The sequence below is a fragment of the Eschrichtius robustus genome, chromosome 18 (genome assembly GCF_028021215.1).
Source record: "Eschrichtius robustus isolate mEscRob2 chromosome 18, mEscRob2.pri, whole genome shotgun sequence".
In the NCBI taxonomy this organism is placed as follows: Eukaryota; Metazoa; Chordata; class Mammalia; order Artiodactyla; family Eschrichtiidae; genus Eschrichtius; species Eschrichtius robustus.
In genome coordinates, this window is record NC_090841.1 from 832,066 (window position 1) to 852,132 (window position 20,067).

A 20,067-nucleotide genomic window follows, 5' to 3' on the forward strand; every position below is an offset into this window, starting at 1 on the left:
TTCTTCTTTCTCTAGTTTCTTTAGGTGTAAGGTTAGATTGTTTATTTGAGATTTTTCTTGTTTCTTTAGGTAGGCTTGTATAGCTATAAACGTCCCTCTTAGAACTGCATTCGCTGCATCCCATAGGTTTTGGGTCGTCGTGTTTTCATTGTCATTTGTCTCTAGGTATTTTTTGATTTCCTCTTTGATTTCTTCAGTGATCTCTTGGTTATTTAGTAACGTATTGTTTAGCCTCCATGTGTGTGTCTTTTTTACGTTGTTTTCCCTGTAATTCATTTCTAATCTCATAGCGTTGTGGTCAGAAAAGATGCTTGATATGATTTCAATTTTCTTAAATTTACTGAGGCTTGATTTGTGACCCAAGATGTGATCTATCCTGGAGAATGTTCCGTGCGCACTTGAGAAGAACGTGTAATCTGCTGTTTTTGGATGGAATGTCCTATATATATCAATTAAATCTATCTGGTCTATTGTGTCATTTAAAGCTTCTGTTTCCTTATTTATTTTCATTTTGGATGATCTGTCCATTGGTGTAAGTGAGGTGTTAAAGTTCCCCACTATGATTGTGTTACTGTCAATTTCCTCTTTTATAGCTGTTAGCAGTTGCCTTATGTATTGAGGTGCTCCTATGTTGGGTGCATATATATTTATAATTGTTATATCTTCTTCTTGGATTGATCCCTGGATCATTATGTAGTGTCCTTCCTTGTCTCTTGTAACATTCTTTATTTTAAAGTCTATTTTATCTGATATGAGTATAGCTACTCCAGCTTTCTTTTGATTTCCATTTGCATGGAATATCTTTTTCCATCCCCTCACTTTCAGTCTGTATGTGTCCCTAGGTCTAAAGTGGGTCTCTTGTAGACAGCATATATATGGGTCTTGTTTTTGTATCCATTCAGCCAGTCTATGTCTTTTGGTTGGGGCATTTAATCCATTCACGTTTAAGGTAATTATCGATATGTATGTTCCTATGACCGTTTTCTTAACTGTTTTGGGTTTGTTTTTGTAGGTCCTTTACTTCTCTTGTGTTTCCCACTTAGAGAAGTTCCTTTAGCATTTGTTGTAGAGCTGGTTTGGTGGTGCTGAATTCTCTTAGCTTTTGCTTGTCTGTAAAGCTTTTGATTTCTCCATCAAATCTAAATGAGATCCTTGCCGGGTAGAGTAATCTTGGTTGTAGGTTCTTCCCTTTCATCACTTTAAGTATATCATGCCACTCCCTTCTGGCTTGCAGAGTTTCTGCTGAGAAATCAGCTGTTAACCTTATGGGAGTTCCCTTGTATGTTATTTGTCGTTTTTCCCTTGCTGCTTTCAATAATTTTTCTTTGTCTTTAATTTTTGCCACTTTGATTACTATGTGTCTCGGCGTGTTTCTCCTTGGGTTTATTCTGTATGGGACTCTCTGCGCTTCCTGGACTTGGGTGGCTATTTCCTTTCCCATGTTAGGGAAGTTTTCGACTATAATCTCTTCAGATATTTTCTCTGGTCCTTTCTCTCTCTCTTCTCCTTCTGGGACCCCTATAATGCGAATGTTGTTGCGTTTAATGTTGTCCCAGAGGTCTCTTAGGCTGTCTTCATTTCTTTTCATTCTTTTTTCTTTAGTCTGTTCCGCAGCAGTGAATTCCACCATTCTGTCTTCCAGGTCACTTATCCGTTCTTCTGCCTCAGTTATTCTGCTATTGATTCCTTCAAGTGTAGTTTTCATTTCAGTTATTGTATTGGTCATCTCTGTTTGTTTGTTCTTTAATTCTTCTAGGTCTTTGTTAATCATTTCTTGCATCTTCTCAATCTTTGCCTCCATTCTTATTCCGAGGTCCTGGATCATCTTCACTATCATTATTCTGAATTCTTTTCCTGGAAGGTTGCCTATCTCCACTTCATTTAGTTGTTTTTCTGGGGTTTTTTCTTGTTCCTTCATCTGGTACATAGCCCTCTGCCTTTTCATCTTGTCTATCTTTCTGTAACTGTGGTTTTTGGTCCACAGGCTGCAGGATTGTAGTTTTTCTTGCTTCTGCTGTCTGCCCTCTGGTGGTTGAGGCTATCTAAGAGGCTTGATGGGAGGCTCTGGTGGTGGGTAGAGCTGACTGTTGCTGTCCTTAATTATTTTTAAGAGTGTGATTTTTTAATGGCTGCATAGTATTTCCAAGAAATGTTGCATTGTGATTCATTGAATCAGTTCTCTAATAATAGACATTTGGGTTGTTTTGGGTTTTCTGCTAATAACAATTTTTATTTTGCTTTCAATTATGTAATCTGAAGATTTTCTTCTAATTCTTACAGTAAAAGTCCAGTGGACATCTTGCAGATATTTAGAGTTGGCAGACTGAGTGAAACCACGGAGTTTTTGAGCCACCTTGGCAATGTGACGCCCTCGCTGCACAGGTCCCCTGTACAGAGCTTTGTAGGAATCCTGTCCTGGTAAGAGCATGCCATCTTTAGTTTCCAAATTTTTCAGCCTCACAAATGTGAAGTGTTTACTTTTTTTTTCTATAGTACATGGATCTGTTACATTAAAATCAGCCAGCTTATTGAATTCCAGAGAAAATTGAACACTTTAAATTATAATTAAGTATGTGATTTAAGTCATAGATTAATTATTATACATATTTTAAAGTGTAGTGCATGGATATGAATTGCTTCTCGAAGACAGTATCATGCGAATAGGGGACTCTATTTCCTGACTCTTCTGTGTGTATCTAGTCTAGGGATAGTCCAGAAATTAGAGTGCCCAGATACCATGAATTATCTATTCAAAACATAGCTCTAATTTTCTGTTTGCTTTGAATAATACTTAATAGTGTGGCTGAAACTGAAGTTACAAGGAGCAGGGGGAAAACATGATTAAATCTGTATCCTTAGTTAAATACCTAAGCAGAAACGTAAAAAGAGAGACTTCCCTGGTGGCACCGTGGTTGAGAATCCGCCTTCCAATGCAGAGGACATGGGTTCGATCCTTGGTCGGGGAACTAAGATCCCACATGCCTCGGAGCAACTGAGCCCGCCGGCCCCAGCTACTGAGCCCATGCTCCACAAGGAAAGATCCCACGTGTGGCAACTAAGACACAACGCAGCCAAAAAAAAAAAAAAAAAAGAAAGAAGGAAAAAAAAGAAACATATAAGATCCATCTGGAAGGACTTCCCTGCTGGCGCAGTGGTTAAGAATGGTACACACACCCACGCACACACACACACACACACGCACGTAATTTGGTTATGTTTTTTCAAAAGGCAAGATAATGGGAAAACTAATAAAACTAATAAAATATTATCTCTAGGGGGAGGGGGAGGAGACAAGGATGGAAGTTAAGTTTCTCCTAATGTACCTTGTTTTATGGTTTTGACTTTGAAACTATGTAAATATTTTACATAATAAAGATCAGATATCAGAGAATTGAGATTGAATATGTTAAATTATGCAGCGGGAAAGTAGTCAGCAATGTCTGGAATACGAGGAAATAAATAGCAAGAGAAAAAAGAGGGGAGAGGTGAAACCTATAACTTAAAGGATATTTGAAACGAGGCAATATGTAGCCTTTGGATCCTGATTTGAACAAAACCCATTGTATTAAAAACAAAACAAAACAACAATTACAGAAATTTAAACATTACCTGGATATTTTGTGATATTAAAGAATTATTCATAACTATTTTTAAGTTTCATGCTTAGGAAAAAGTTCTTATCCCTTAGAGATAACATACTTACAGATGAAATTAAAATAAATTAGTAGGTCTATTTGTACCCTCTCACAAGGACTGATTAAATTCTCTACTCCCAGGGAACTCCCTGCCGGTCCAGTGGTTAGGACTCCGGGCTTTCACTGCCGAGGACTCGGGTTCAATCCCTGGTCAGGGAACTAAGATCCCACAAGACGGGCGGCCAAAAATAACAAAAAAACAAAAAACAAACAATGTCACACAAGCAATATTGTGTAATTGCAGAGGCAGGATTTGAACCCATCTCTTAACCACCACACTACTCTGATGGCCCTTTCCCAGTTCACAGGGGAAAAAAATCAAAGATGAGAGAATTCTCCAAATTTTCAGTTTCCCCCCGTATTCTTTAGTATATGTTACCGTTTTTTTGCTAACAGGTTCTAGCAGATAACAAAACAAATGAGGAAGTAGCTAATTAATATTAATGAAAAATCTCAGAATTTTTCTGAGTCTTCAATAGACTTGAATATTCGACACCATTTTCTGAACACAAATTTGAAGTTTTTACGTTATGCACATTTTACTAGTAAGTTGTTTGTGGTTTGTGTGCTAAAATTAAATATATGCCAGTTTCTTGGGTGACTCTAGGGTACTTTACAAGTAAAGAATCCAGTTGAGAATTCCTGGGACAGTAGAAAGCAGTTTGTAAAGTAGCGTTGAGCCTGTACTCAAAGAGTGGAAAGGGGGTGACAGCAAACAAACATATGAAGGGGAGAAGAAGCTTGAGTTGTCCTGGAGGCAACAAGAACATCTGCAAAGCACCTGGAAGCCGGGCAGCGAGGAGGTTACTGTATTTCAAATGTTTTGAATAAGTTCAAAGCACCATGTCAGGCCATTGGAAGAACTTACATAAAATGTCAGAAAGGAAGAGAAAAAAGTCAGAGAGAACTGCTTTTACTAAGTTTCATAATTTTTGACAGATTTTATCTGATATAATGTGCTGGATTTGGTACCACATTACATTTCATATGTAATTATATTCTGAAGTTGATGGAAAAATGTTTTTAATCTAGGAATATTCCCTGGGATTTTGAGAAAATAAAGAAAGCAAGTGAATGGCTAAGAAGAACTGAAGGGCAGTATCCATCTATTTGCCAATGGCTCGAGCTAGGGAAAGACTAGGACTCTGCCACCAAACAGCTGCTGGGGCCCCAACCCAGATACACCCCTTCCCCTCTTCACAGACTTCTTAAGTACAGTCAAGGCTGAAGCACATGAAGTTGTCTTTTAAACTTTTTTCATGCTTCCATGTATACAATAATCAGATACTAATAGATACCTATAACGAAATCTAATTATGATTTTATTCAGTGTAGCAATCACTTTAAAATAAGTGGAAGCAGTCTATTGTTTTAATGAACTAACCAGCAATTATAAAATAAAAATTCCAGGGAATTCCCTGGCAGTCCAGTGGTTAGGACTCCGAGCTTTTAGTGCCGGGGACCTAGGTTCCACCCCTGGTTGGGGAGCTAAGATCCCACAAGCTGAGCGGCACAGCCAAAAAAAAGTTTTTTTAATAAAAAAATTAAAATTCCGGTATTACAGACTTTTTTGTGTCTGAATACTTTAAGGTGATGAGAGACGCATCGGGATGGTGCTGGAAGCTTATTTCCTTCTCCCCTCTCAGGAGGCTGGCAGGGAGCCGGTGCAGCCAGGCTGAGCAAGCTGGGAGGAAACAAGCCTGTTTCTGGGCCGGGTGTTGAACCTGGGCCCACCTGGCACTTGGGGTGCACGCTCCCTGGTGTGGGCCCTCATCTGCAGATCCCTGCACACCTTTCTTTTTTTTTTGGCTGCACCACGCAGCTTGTGGTATCGCAGTTCCCTGACCGGGGATCCAACCGGCCCGGCAGTGAAAGCACAGAGTCCTAACCACTGGACCACCAGGGAAGTCCCTGGACACCTTTCTTATTGCGTAGAGAAACTAGGTGTCCCGAGCAATTCTTTGGTGGATCTTGCTTTTGGTGTTGCATCGAAAATCTCATCACCAAACGAAGGTCATCTAGATTTTCTCCTATGTTATGTTCTAGAAGTTTTATAGCTTTGCATTGTTTGTTTAGGCCTCTGATCCATCTTGAGTTTTTCTTGTGAAGGGAGTGAGGTCTCTGTCCAGCCTACTCCACGCGACCCCTTCCAGGCCGTTTCCGCTCTGCCTTTATGTAGAACCCCAGTGTCTTTGACATTCAGTCCTGGCTGTCCTCCCACCCGTCCTGCCCGTCACCCCTCCCGCACACAGGTGCAGGGTCTCCTTCCTGCTGCGGGGCCTGCACGCCTCTCCAGTGGCTCCCAACACCCTGATGAGGGACCCTGTGAGCCTGCTGGTGCCCGAGGCAATGGGCCTCCTCCCACCTTCCTCCCCGATGAGGCAAGAAGCTCAGGACCTGTCCCACTACTCACACTGCAGACGTCCGGCTCCGTGCGGGGCCGTGGGCCCAGGGCCAAGGGGAGCTGGCATCTTCGACTACTCTGCCTTTTGCTGTTTATATATGTATAAACCATCTAAATCTGAAACGGGCTTGTTATATCTTTACTGGTCAAATCAGTCAGGCCTTGGCCCTGGCCTGCCCTGCTTGTTTGCTTGACGTAATTACAGAAGACAAACCGGGTACCTCCTTACATTGTTACCGGAAACGTATACTAGTAAAACAAAATTTTGCAATGTTTATCAAAATTTAAATCACTGTGCGGTGGTCATTTCATAATGTATAGAAATATCGAATTACTATGTTGTGCACCAGGAACTAATATAGTGTTGTAGGTCAATTATGCTTCAAAAACAAACAAGCAAACCCATGGAAAAAGAGATCAGACCTGTGGTTACCAGAGATGGGGGTGGTGGAAGGGGAGAGTGCGCGAAGGTGGTCCAAAGGTGCAAACTTCCAGTCATACGACAAGTAGGTACTAGGGCTGTGATGTGCAGCATGACGAATAGAATGAGCGCTGCCGTGTGTTACATATGACAGTTGTTCGGAGACTAAATCCCAAGAGTTCTCGTCACAGGAAGAATAGTTTTCTTTTATTTTGTGTCTATATAAGATGATGGATGTTCACTAGACTTACCGTGGTCATCATTTCATCGTGTATGTAGGTCAGATCATTATGCTGTACATCTAAAACTTACACAGTGCTGTGTGTCAGTTATATCTCAATAAAACTGGAAGAAAAAATTAAATCACTACCCTCTTTGACCTATAAATTCCACTAGTAGGAATTCCACTTCTAGAAATTCATCTTACAGAAATATGGACACACCAACACATGCATGCATTATATGTGCATACGTACACAGTGCAGTGGCAGAGCATGCGCAATAGAGCTCATTTCAAAAGTTGTATAAATGGGTGTTTATATATGTATGAGATAAAAATCTGTCATGTCATATTCCAAACTAGTTACCTGTGAGGAACAGGAACTTTATTTCTATCTTATACGTTTTTGAATTAATTGAAAAAATTTTACAGTGAACATATGTACTTAAAGTTTTTATTTCAAAAATACGTAAAAGCAGAGTAAACAGTGTAATGAACTCCCTCAAGACTTAAAATGCTTTGTCAAGTTTTTGGACACTTAGAACAGCCTTCTCTTCCCTCTTCTTTTGCTGCTGAGGAAACGGGTTGGCTCTCCTACAGGATGTCCCACATTCTGGACATGTCTGTTTCCATTTCTCTTTCCCCATATTTCTTGTAAACTGGAAATTAGATCTAAAGTCCTGAGTAGATTAAGGATCAGCATTTCTGTCAACATGAGCCATGAAGGCTGGTGGTTCTACTTTAATAATGCTAACATTGATCCGCAGGTTTCCACTGTGGAGTTGTTTGCCTACAGCCAACACTCACCTGTGGACAGATCCTTTAGCATCCAGCTCCTCGTCAGTCTTTCAGCTAACGATTCTGTTGTCTGAATCATTTTATGAAATATTGTGGTTCTCTATTTTTTCTTCTATACTTGTTAGCTGGAATTCTTGTGACACAATCAGCTGTCCCCCATCAACTAATGTTGCTTTATAATATTTTTTAAACTTATTTTAAAAAATATATGGAAGCATTAGAATTGCTGTGTGTCTTCCCGTAGAGACTGAGAGTGCCTGGAGGGCAGGCTATGGTGTAGCGATCTCTGTGTTCCTAATGCCTAGGATGCGTTCCGTGAGCCAACTCAAAACACCTGGCGCTGCTCTCAAGAGGCGCCTGCCAGATCATAGTCTTAAATGAACTCAGGGAGTCCATTTAAAAGAGTTAATTTTGTAAATTAAGTTGCCAGCTGAAAATTGTCACTCGAGGATGAGGTCATTAGCCACCACAGCTGCGGACCTCCAAGGCCCCCTGAGAGGAGCTCAGGGCGGAGATCAGGAGTGAGGCGCTCTGTGCTCTGGGAAAAGCCGGAGAAGGTTTTAGGAACCCGGTTCTCGCCTCCCCTCACATCTAGAAAGGCACAAAATCATTAACGGGGCGTCCGCTCCTCGTGGCCAGCAGCAGCGCGTGCTTGACCGCTCCGTCTCCTGGCCGGTCACCCAGGCCCTGAGCTGCTGAGGCGCTGTCCCCTGGACATAGCTCTCATTTTGCCCCAAATAAAACCCAACTCGCAACTCTCACCTTGTGCATTTATTTTCAGTCGACAAAGTTCACTGTTAAATAAAAAGCTCGCTGCTACAAAGACTTTATGTGCTTATTTGCAATTCAAAGTGAGAAAAATATTTCACCTAGCAACTCTGGGCGACAATTCATTTTGAGGGGTGACTATTTTTGTCAATCGTTCATAACGTGTACAAATTACTTTTATCACCTCCTCTGATTTTTCTCAGTGGGAATTAAAAAAAAACAAAACCCTACTAGAAATTGGAAAATAGATGTTTTCCTTATCTTTAAACAGCACTCCCTAAAATATAACAGCACTATGATCTGTGTTTGATTGGATCCTTCACAGGCGTTAATCGAATCAAAATCACCCAGATAAGCATCACCTGCTCTGGGCAGCGGGCGGCGCGGAGAAGAGGACCCGCCACGAACCTGTCCCGCGCACTGACCCTCTCGCCCCGCCCACTTCCCGCCCACGTCCCGCAATCCCCGCCCACCAGCGCTACAGTGCAGCCTCCCCTCCGCGGCTCCCCCTCCCTCAGCCCACGCCCCGCCCACGCTCCTCAAGCCCCGCCCACCGGCGCTCCCCCGCGGCCTCTCCTCGCGCGTCCATCGCCCTGCTCTTCCTTCCGCCCGGGGCACCCCCCTCGGCCAGCCCACCCGCTTCCTGTGGGCGGTGCGGGGCTCCGGCGCGCCCGCCCTGACGTGATTGTTGTGCGCGCGCGTCGCTCTGGGGTCTCGAGCCCGCCATTGGCGTTTTCTGGTCAGCGGCATCCTGCTGGCGGGGGCTCGGGGCCGAGCGAGGGGCGCGCGTCGCAACCGCTCTCCCCGCGGCTGGCAGAGCTCCGTTATGGCTGCGGCGGAGGCGGAGGCGGAGGGGTCGAGTGCGGCTGCAGTTCCTGGTTCGGGTGCCGACGGCAGTGGCCAGTCGCCCGGAGTCGAAGGAGAGGGAGGAGCAGCGGTGGGCAGAGAGAAGGACGAGGCCGCGCAAGGAGCGGAGGCCGTCGGGGACAGCGAGGATGACGGCGAGGATGTGTTCGAGGTGGAGAAAATCCTGGACATGAAGGTCGAGGGGGTACGTGCGGGGCCCGGGCCGGGGTGGGGGGGCTCACGCGCGGCGGTCGGCGCGGCCAGGGTGGTGCTGCCCGCTCGGGAGGCGCTGGAGGCGGTGTAGACGGATGTCCACGCCGCGGGGACGTTGAGAGGAGGCTTCCTTCTTAGGCCCCGTCCGCGCCATCACCCCGGGGGGCGGCGTCTCGGGTCTGAGAGCCTGAGCATCCTCGCCCGCTCTCCCTGCGCGGCGTGTGCCTGCAGCCTCGCAGGAGCCTTGAATTCCTCGCCGCGCCCTGCCCGGCGCTTCCCGCTCAGTGTCTGTGTGAAAGCCTTGTTTCACCCTGGTCTCCGCAGAGTGAGGTGCTTCCCCCTTTATGCCCTTCAAGCTTATCGTTCTTTACATGTTTGTCTCCTGCTAGATTGTAGGCTCCTTTGGTAGACTATGCTTTTTATTAATTTGTTATAGCTAGCACTTTAATCCAGTGCCTAGCATGCCGTGATTGCTTTGTGTATATCAGATTGTTAAGTGAGTGGATGAATTGTGGGCTGGAGGCTGGGGGAAGGTGAGAGGGTGGGAGGACGAGCAATGGGAAAATAATCTGTTTTAGTAAATAGGTGTAAGATGACCAAAGGCCCTACACGGTGGTCGTTCTGTATATTGTGTTCTTTTTATTGTCTGTTATTTCCCATTTGTCCTACGCTACCTTATATTAATTTTTTTTGTCCATTCAGCAGACTTTTTTTGTTTTCAATTACTGCATGGGTACGTGCTGTGTTAGGTCCTGAGGATATAGAGATGAGTTGTAGCATACACAGTTGCTGACATTAAAGATTCTCCTGTCCAGTGGGGGATAAATAACTGAAATCCAGCGTCATCAAGCTTATTGTTAGTTGCGGTAAAGATAGGGCCATTTCTATGTATAATTTTCCCAAATACCTTGTAAGCACCTTGAGGTGATAGGTGTATCACCTGCGTTTAACACAGTGCTTGGCAGGTGAAAGATATTCAGAAAATATTTGGTTAGGAGGGTAATAGCTTCAGAATTAAGATGATTCACTTCTTCATCCAATATTTAATTTTGCCAGTTCCAAAGAATTGTAGGCACTGTACCTAAAGCCCCATATTTAAAAAAATTTTTTCCTTCATTTAAATGATATCTCACTATGTTTGTTTGGTGTGTGTCTGCATTTTTTTCTCAACAATATCTTTGTGAGATTTATTCCATGTTGTTGGAGCTATAGTTTTTTTCCTTTTCATTGCTGCATAGTTGTTGGCCCTCAAACAGCTTGGGACCTAGGGGTGCCTGACCCCCGCACAGCTGAAAAGCCACTTATAAACTCCCCCAAAACCTAACTAATAGCCTTCTACCAGAAGGGGAAGCCTTACCCATAGTAGAAACAGTCAGTTAACACATATTTTGTATGTTATGTATATTGTATACTGTATCCTTAATTAAAAAGTAAACTAAAGAAAAGAAAATATTTTAAAAATCATAAGGAAGAGAAAATATATTTACAGTAATTTATACCCTAAGTTTACATCTTCTGTTTATGAGATGAATTGCTTGTCAGAACCTACATCAATATTGCCTTATATGATGCGAAACACTGTAGATGTTATATATATTACCAGCACTGGACATCAAAAATGAAAAGATAATGTGAAAAAGTTTATTGGTTCATACTTTATGGTAGCCTAGTGTAGTCGATAAAATTGCTTCGCAGTAGCCTAGCCTAGACACTAATGAATGAATTGTTAGAAAATTTTTGTGGCATATGGTATTACAGTCATATTAATAGTACAGTATCAGAAACATTATTACATTTTTTAAAAAGTCACTTACCTGTAATAATAAGCTAATACTTCCTCCAATTAGAAAAGAATATGATAATATAATTCTTTGAAAGCAAAGTTATAAAACATTAAGAAAACTAACACATTAATTTTACATTAAATGTCACTCACCTTATGTCTTTGTAATGATCGACCAGTATTTACATATACTTTATGCATTCATTGCGTACCTTTTTCTTAATCATTTCAGTATTTCTGGCTATGTGTTTCGTCTGTGACTTTTTTCAAATTGTCGGAAATCTCCAAAAAATTTTCATATATATATATATATATATATATATTTTTTTTTTTTTTTTTTTTTTTTTTTTTTTTTTGGCTGTGTTGGGTCTTCATTGCTGCACGCAGGCTTTCTCTAGTTGTGGTGAGCGGGGGCTACTCTTCATTGCGGTGCGTGGGCTTCTCATTGCGGTGGCTTCTCTTGTTGTGGAGCACGGGCTCTAGGTGTGCGGGCTTTAGTAGTTGTGGCACATGGGCTCAGTAGTTGTGGCTCTCGGGCTCTAGAGCGCAGGCTCAGTAGTTGTGGTGCACGGGCTTAGTTGCTTCGTGGCATGTGGGATCTTCCCGGACCAGGGCTTGAACCCGTGTCCCCTGCATTGGCAGGCAGACTCTTAACAACTGTGCCACCAGGGAAGTCCAAATTTTCCAATATATTTATTGAAAAATATCTTCATATAGGTGGACCCCACAGCTCAAACCCATGTTTTTAAAGGGTCAACTGTATTCAGTTGTATGAACATATTACAGTCTCTCTTTTCTACTACTGTTGATGGGCATTTGGGTTGTTTCCAGTTTTTGACTATTGTGAATAATGCTTCTGTGAACTTTATTGAACATGTCTCCTGGTGTATTGTGCATAAATGTTTCTCTTGGTTGTATACATCTAGGAGTGGAATTGTTCAGACAGGATGCATGTGTCTTCAGATTTAAGTGGAAACTGTTTTTGAAATTGTTTGTACCAATTTACACTACTGCTAATGGTTTATGAGAATTCCTTTTGTTAAGCATCCTATCAGTGCTTGATATTGTCAGTCTTTATACTTTTAGCCAGTACTGGTGGGGTATCTGATGGTATTTCCTACTTGTAACTTATATTTCTCTGGATTCTGCACTAGTAATCAGTGTTGAAATCATTGAGCATCTTTTCATATATTGGGTTGGCCAAAAAACGGACTTTTTGGCCAACCCAGTACTTACTTTTTGGTCATTTGGTTATCTTTTATGAAGTGCCCGTTCAGATCTCTTTCTACTTTGTCTTTCTTTATTAATTTGTTGTATTCTAGATTCAGACCCTTTGTGGGTGATGTGGATATCTCTTTTCCTGCTATGTCTTTTTTTGGTCAGTAGAAGTTCGTATGATTAATGTAGAAAAACTTAATCTTTGTCTTGATGTTGAGTGCTTTTTATGTCTGGTTTGAGAAATCTTTCCCTACCCTAAATATTCTCTTTTTTTTTTTTTTTCTGAAAGCTCTGTTGTTTTGCCTTTCAGATTTTATATTTACATTTCACTTGGAATTGATTTTGTGTATAGTATAATGTAGGGATCAGGTTTCATTGAGCAAATCTGTCTTTTTATTCTTTAACAGTGCCTTGTAAATTTTAGAATCAACTTGTCAATTTCCTTGCACACATTAAAAACTTTGAATTTTTATTGGGATTTGCATTGAATCTGTGGGTAAATTTAGGATCAATTTAATTTCTTTCAATAATGTTTTATAGCTTTCTATGTTGAGGTCTTAGTAAGTTGATTTTTAGGTATAATTGATATTTTTGGTGCAGTGGTAAATGGTCTTTTGAAAAGTTTCATTGTCTTGTTTGTTGCTCATACAATTAATTTGTGTGTATTTACCCTTTGTTAAAGACATTCCATTTATTTCTAGTTGCTAAATACTTTTATTGCGAAAGGATGTTGAATTTTATTAAATTTTTTCCTGCATCTGTTAAGATGATCGCATAATTTTTCTCCTTTATATCACTAATGTGATCAACTACATTGATTTCCTAATGTTAAATCAACTTTGTGTTCATAGAATAAACCAAAGTTGGTTGTATATTATCCTTTTTTTTTATCCTTTTTTAATGTTAGATTATGTATTTCTTTATTATTTCATTTATTTCTGCTTTTTCTTTTTTTATAAATTTATTTTATTTATTTTTTATTTTTGGCTGCATTGGGTCTTCGTTGCCGTGCGCCAGCTTCTCATTGAGGTGACTTCTCGTTGCAGAGCATGAGCTCTAGGCACGGGGGCTTCAGTAGTTGTGGCACATGGGCTCGGTAGTTGTGGCTCGTGGGTCTAGAGCACAGGCTCAGTAGTTGTGGCGCACGGGCTTAGTTGCTCCGTGGCATGTGGGATCTTCCCGGACTAGGGATCGAACCCGTGTCCCCTTCATTGGCAGGCGGATTCTTAACCACTGTGCCACCAGGGAAGCCCAACAAAAATTTTTAGCTAATTATCTAGTATATACAACCTAAGAGGATAAGAGGACAGACCATCTGCTGCCATTTAGTTTGTCCCACTGATTAAGCTAAAAGAAAATGTGGCTACCAAGAAAATAGACATTTTGGGAATTTTGAAGATAAGTTTATAGATCCCAGGGCTATCATGAAATTTCTTAATATACAGCAAAGTCTTGGGCAATATTTGGGTTGACATTATTCCTATTAAAAAAACATGTAATTCAGGTTTTCATTTGTTTTGTATACTGCTATACACATAGTGACCCTCAGTAAATATTTGTTGAATGAATGAATGAAGCAAAACTGCTGAAATGAAGGCTGTAACAATTATCAGTCAGTTAAATCTGGAGCTAAAATTGAGATGTACTCCTTGTACTTGAGAATGATTGTTAATACTCCCTCATTCTCATTGACTAGATCAAACCTAATTGATAACAAGTATTAAATTTATATGTGTTCATTACTGCCTTTTTTTTTTTTAATCATCAGAAAAGTTGCAAGAATTGTGTAGAATCTCCCATACGCCTTTACCCAGATCCCCCAGTTGTTGATATTGGCTTTATTTTTTTTTTCTCTTCATTTATATACATTTTTTTCTGGCCCATTTGAAAGTAAATAGTGTTTTTTAAAAGCAACTTTGAGTAACAAATTTAGCACTATTTTTATGCACACAAAACTAAGGTGGCCCACAAATAAGGATCGCTGGTCTCCGCGCCCTGTTGTTGGGTACATTCAGGCATCCCTCCACTCCCCTGTAGCGGCGTAACTTCTCCCGTGGTATTTGTGCCAAGAGCAGGAGGGCTGCCACGAGGAGCTAAGCAAGCCGCTCTCACCTTGGTTTATCTCCAGTTTTAACTGCGCCTTCATAGAAGCTCTTACAAGGTTGTGTATTAATAGTTTTCTCTTTCCACACTGTTTTGCTAAAAAGCTTATGCATGCCTTTTCAGTTATAATCACTGCCCCGCACCCAGTTATACAGCTGAACCGTTAAACTGACATGCTGTCTCTTTTTTTCGTGGGGGGGGGTGGGCCACCATGCGGGATCTTAGTGCCCTGACCAGGGATCAAACCCACGCCCCGTGCAGTGGAAGCTCGGAGTCTTAACCACTAGACCGCCAGGGAATTCCCAACATAGACTCTTAATTATTATTGTAAAATTATAAAGATTTTCAGGATTATTTCTGAAAGTTAAGAGGCTACTCTTTTCCCACTATTTCTTAGTTTCTAATCCTGTTAGATGCTAATGCTTGGTCTTTCTACAGATGGCAGAATGATTGAAAGGCAGTGTGGGCATGATTGAAGGGTGCAGTGGGAGGGAACAGTGGTTGGCAGTCAGTTTGGAAAGTTTATTGCCTTGGTGGTTGTATGAATAAAATCAGACAGGCGTTAAGAGTATAGCTAGAATGGTGCTCTGCAGGTCATGCAGAAAACTGTTGCATGAGTGTGTTCTTGCTTCTCAGTGAGATTGGGTATCAAGCAGAAAAGAAAAATCAGAAATCTGGAAAAACAAGAATTTGGAATATATATGACAAAGGTTTAATAGCCATCAAGTATTAAAAAGAAAGGGAATTCCCTGGCAGTCCAGTGGTTAGGACTTGGCACTTTCGCTGCCATAGCCCGGATTCAATCATTGGTCGGGGAACTGATCCCGCAAGCTGCGTGGCAAGGCCAAAAAGAGAGGTATTAAAAAGAAAAATTCTCATAAATGAGCAAGAAAATGGGCAAAAGATACAACAGGTAACTTTAAAATGTTTTTGATGTAGTTTATATATATGTGTTTTATATGTGTATCTTAAACTTTTTCATTTCAGTCATTTTTCAGTGTGTGGTTCAGTGGCATTAAGTACATCCACACTGATGTGCAGTCATCGTCAACATCCAGCTCCGGAACTCTTCCATCTTCCCAAGCTGAAACTCTGTACCCATTAAATACTAATTCCCTATTCTCCCTCCCCTCAGTTCCTGGCAGCCACTATTCTTCTTTCTGTCTTCATGAGTTTCCCTATTCTAGGTACTTCATATAAATGGAATCATAAATACTGGGTTGGCCAAAAAGTTCGTTTGGGTTTTTACAGAACGAACTTTTTGGCCAGTTCAGTATTTTCCTTCTGTGTCTAGCTTATTTCACCTAGCATAATGTTTTTAAGGTTCATCCATATTGTAGCATGTATCAGAATTTCCTTCCCTTTTAAGGCTGAATAATCCATTATATGTATACACCACATTTTGTTTATATATTCATCTGTTGTTTGTTTGGGTTGTTTCCCACTTTTTAGCTATTGTGAATAATGCTGCCCTGAAATGTGTGTTCAGATATCTGTTTGAGTCTCTGTTTTCAGTTCTTTTGGGTATATACCTTGAAGTAGAATTACTGGATTATGAGGTAATTCTGTTTAACTTTTTGAGGAATTGCCAAACTGTTTTCCACAGCAGTTGTACCATTTTAGATTCCCACCATCAATGTGAGAACGTTCTCATTTCTCCACATCCTCACCAACACTTGTTACTTTCTATGTTTTTGTTTGACCTAGTGGGTGTGAGGTAGGTAGTATCTTGTGGTTTTAAAATTTGCGTTTCCCGAAGGACTAGTGATGTTGAGCATCTTTCCATGTGCTATTGGTCATTGGTATATCTTCTTGGAGAAATGTCTATTCATGTCCTTCCTTTGTTCATTTTTAAGTGTGTTGTCTCATTTTTGGGTTGGAGGAGTTTTTTTTTTTTTAATATATTCTGGATATTGATCCCTTATGAGATGTCATTTGGAAATATTCTCTCCAGTTATATGGGTTTCCTTTTCACTCTATTGATAATGTCCTTTGACGCACAAAAGTTTCTGTTTTTGATGAAGTTATTTTACCTATTTTTTTCTTTTGTTTGGGCTTTTGATGTTTTGATGTTGTATATATACCTTGCTCACTTCATATATACATGCTAACTTCATGTCTCTGTGTCACATTTTGGTAATTCTCACAATATTTCACACATTTTCATTATTTCTATATTTGTTATGGTGATCTGTGACCAGTGATTTTTGATGTTACTATGGCAAAAAGATTACCACTCACTGAAGGCTCAGATGATGGTTAGCATTTTTTAGCAACAAAGTGTTTTTTAATTAAGGTAGGTACATTGTTTTCTTAGATAATGCTACTGCATACTCAGTAGACCAAGGTGTAAACATAACATTTATATGCACTGCAAAACCGAAAAAATTGTGTGACCTGCTTTATTGTGATATTTATTGCAGTGGTCTGGAACCAAACTCACAATATCTCTTAGGTATGCCTGTATCCAAGAATTCATTGTCAAATCCAAGGTCCTGAAGATTTACCCCTGTGTTTTCTTCTAAGAATTTTATGGTTTTAGCTTTTAAATTTAGGTCTTTGATCTATTTTGAGTTAATTTTTGTGTATGGTGTGAGATGGGGATTTAACTTCATTCTTTCATATGTGAAAATCCAGTTGTCCCAGCACAATTTGTGTCCCTGTTCATTGGACTTGGCACCTTTATCAAATATCAGTTAGCCTTAGATGTGTGGGTTTATTTCTGGACTCCATGTGTCTGTTCTTATGCCAGTACCATACTGTTTTGATTATTGTGGCTCTGTAGTAAAATTTGAAATCAAGAAGTGTGAGTCCTCCAAATTTGTTCTTTTTCAAGATTGTTTTGGCTATTCAGGACCTCTTCCAATTCCATATGAATTTGCGGTTTGTCTTTACTACCTTTGCAAACGAGGCTATTGGAATTTTGATAGGGACCTGAGGTCACTTTGGTAGTGTTGACATCTTAACAATATTAAATCTTCCTACCAAAGAACACAGATGTCTTTCCATTTATTTGTATCTTCTCTAGTTTCTTTCAGCAGTGTTTTGTAGTTTTTTAGTATGCAAGTCTTTTATGTCCTTAGCTAAGTTTATTCTTGAGTATTTCATACTTTAGATGCTATTGTAAATGGAATTGCTTTCTTAATTTCATTTTTGGTTTGGGCATTTCAGATGTATGGAAACAATTAATTTTTGTGTGTATTGTACCCTGCAACTTTGCTGAGTTCATTTATTAGATCTGGTTACTTTCTTGTGTATTCTTTGGGATTTTTTTATAAATAGAATCATATCATCCATGAATATAGTTTCATTTCTTCCTTTCCAACCTGGATGCGTTTTATAGCTTTTTCTTACCTAACTGCTCTGGCTAGAACTTCCAGTACAACGTTGAATAGCAGTGGTGAAAGTGGGCACATAGCAGGTAATTTTTCAAAGAAAAAATGTAAATGGCTTAATGATAATTTTGTAAGTGGATGTGGAATATGGCAGAACTTTTTTTGTAAATTGCCATATAGTAAGCATTTTAGACTTTGTAGGCTGAGAGACAATTTGGGGGTTTAGAGTTGGTGTTCCTTATCATGGTAGAAATGTGACCTCATTCTCCTAAAAAACTTTCCTTCTCTCAAAGACAGTGATCTTCCTTCTTGGGAACTCACTAGAACGTGTTACCCGCATCTGCCTTTGGCATTTACACGTATTGCCTTCACAGTGCGGGATGACTTTCTGCATGCAGCCCAGGTCCCGGGTTTGGATTTCAGCTGAACTACTCTTTAGCTGTGTAATCATTAGTAGTTAGTCTGTCTAGAAGCTTCAGTTTCCTCATCTGTAAAATGAATATTAATACTTCATAGGGTTATTCTAAAGATTAAGTGAGCCAATAAATGCAGAGATTTTGACAGTGCACAACACATTTTGAGGCACTTGATGTAAATATGATTCTTCTTTTGATTTGTTTTTGTGTGTGTGTTTTAATTTTTTTTTAATTGAAGTGAAATTCACTGAGAATATTACATTAGTTTCAGGTGTACAACATAATGATTGGATGATTTGTTTTCAACCATTTAAAAACGTAAAACCATTCTTAGCTTACAGGATGAGCAAAAACAGAGGCAGGCCCTGCTACAGTTTGCTGATCCCTGCTCTTGTATCTGGTGGGTGAAAGTTGGAGCATCTTTTCTGGAAGACATTTGACAGTGCATTTGTACAATCTTTAAATGGCTTTATTATTTGATCCCGTTGCTCTCTCTTGTGGGAATTTATTCTAACAACCTAATCAGAGTCACAGTGTTGCTTATAAAAAACACAAATTGGAAACAATCAAAACAACCTTCGGTTTCCAAAGGGAAAGTTGTCATTGTATTTTTTGTTGTATTTATATGATGGAATAATGTTCAGTCGTTAAAAATTATGTTTCTGGAAGATATTAAAGCAAGAACGATTTGATATATCAGTGAGAAAGCAAGAAAAAAACTGATAGTATTATCCCAGTGTTTTAAGTATATATACATTAAATATATACTTATAAATGCAAAAGGTGAAGGAAATAGATCAAATTGTTATCAGTATTTTGAGGTGACTTTTATTTGTTTTTTCCTGTTTTTCATTGATTTTCAAAGATTGCACGTTGCTTATATAATCAGAAAAAGACCTCAGTCTTTGGTTTATAAAAAAAATGGATTGATGGTACTGTGGTTTTATTTGTTTATTTTAATTTTTTAAAAATTGAGGTATTATTGACATTATATATAACATTATAATAGCTTTAGGTGTACAACATAATGATTTGATAGTTGTATATATTGTGAAATGATCACCGCAGTAAGTCTAGTTAACATCTAAAAATTTTTTTCTTGTGATGAGAATTTTTAAGATCCGCATTCTTAGCAACTTTCAAATATGCAGTACAGTATTATTAACTATGGTCACATGCTGTACATTTATTACATCCCCGTGACATATTTATTTTGTAACTGGAAGTTTGTGCCTCTTGACCCCCTTCACCCATTTCCCACCCCCACCCCTGCCTCTGGCAACCGCCGATCTGCTTTCTGTATCTGTGAGCTTGGGTTTTTTTGTTTGTTTGTTTGTTTTCCTGTTCTTTTTTAAAATTTATTTATTTATTTATTTTTGGCTGCCTTGGGTCTTAGTTGCTGCGTGGGGGCTTTCTCTAGTTGCAGCAAGCTGGGACTGCTCTTCCTTGCAGTGCACGGGCTTCTCACTGCAGTGGCTTCTCTTGTTGCGGAGCACGGGCTCTAGGCACGCGGGCTCAGTAGTTGTGGCTCACGGGCTCTAGAGCGCAGACTCAGTAGTTGTGGCTCACGGGCTTAGTTGCTCCACGGCATGTGGGATCTTCCTGGACCAGGGCTCGAACCCACGTCCCCTGCATTGGCAGGCGGATTTCTTAACCACTGCGCCATCAGGGAAGCCCTGTTTTTCTTTTTATATTCCATGTGTAAGTGAGATCATATAGTATTTATCTTTCTCTGACTTATTTCACTTATCGTAAGGCCCTTGAGGTTCATCCATGTCGTTGCATATGGCAGGACTTCATTCTTTTTTTTAATGGCTGAATAATATTCTGTGTGTGTGTGTGTACAT

General features: G+C 40.1%; 2 protein-coding genes across 3 annotated transcripts in view; both read left to right on the plus strand.

Annotated features, from left to right (window-relative positions):
* The window catches only part of PARP4 (poly(ADP-ribose) polymerase family member 4), a 35,787-nt gene extending 28,175 nt beyond the window's left edge, over positions 1-7,612 (plus strand). The window contains 3 exon segments of the mRNA XM_068527038.1: positions 2,260-2,418; positions 5,948-6,137; positions 7,508-7,612. Coding sequence (XP_068383139.1) covers positions 2,260-2,418; positions 5,948-6,137; positions 7,508-7,612 — 454 coding nt within the window.
* A 1,394-nt stretch (positions 7,613-9,006) lies between these two features.
* MPHOSPH8 (M-phase phosphoprotein 8) overlaps positions 9,007-20,067 on the plus strand; it is a 52,554-nt gene continuing 41,493 nt past the window's right edge. For both annotated transcript variants that reach the window (XM_068526783.1, XM_068526784.1), the window contains exon 1: positions 9,007-9,357. In XM_068526783.1, the coding sequence (XP_068382884.1) occupies positions 9,133-9,357 (225 nt within the window). In that variant the 5' untranslated portion in view covers positions 9,007-9,132. The remainder of the gene's footprint in view (positions 9,358-20,067) is intronic.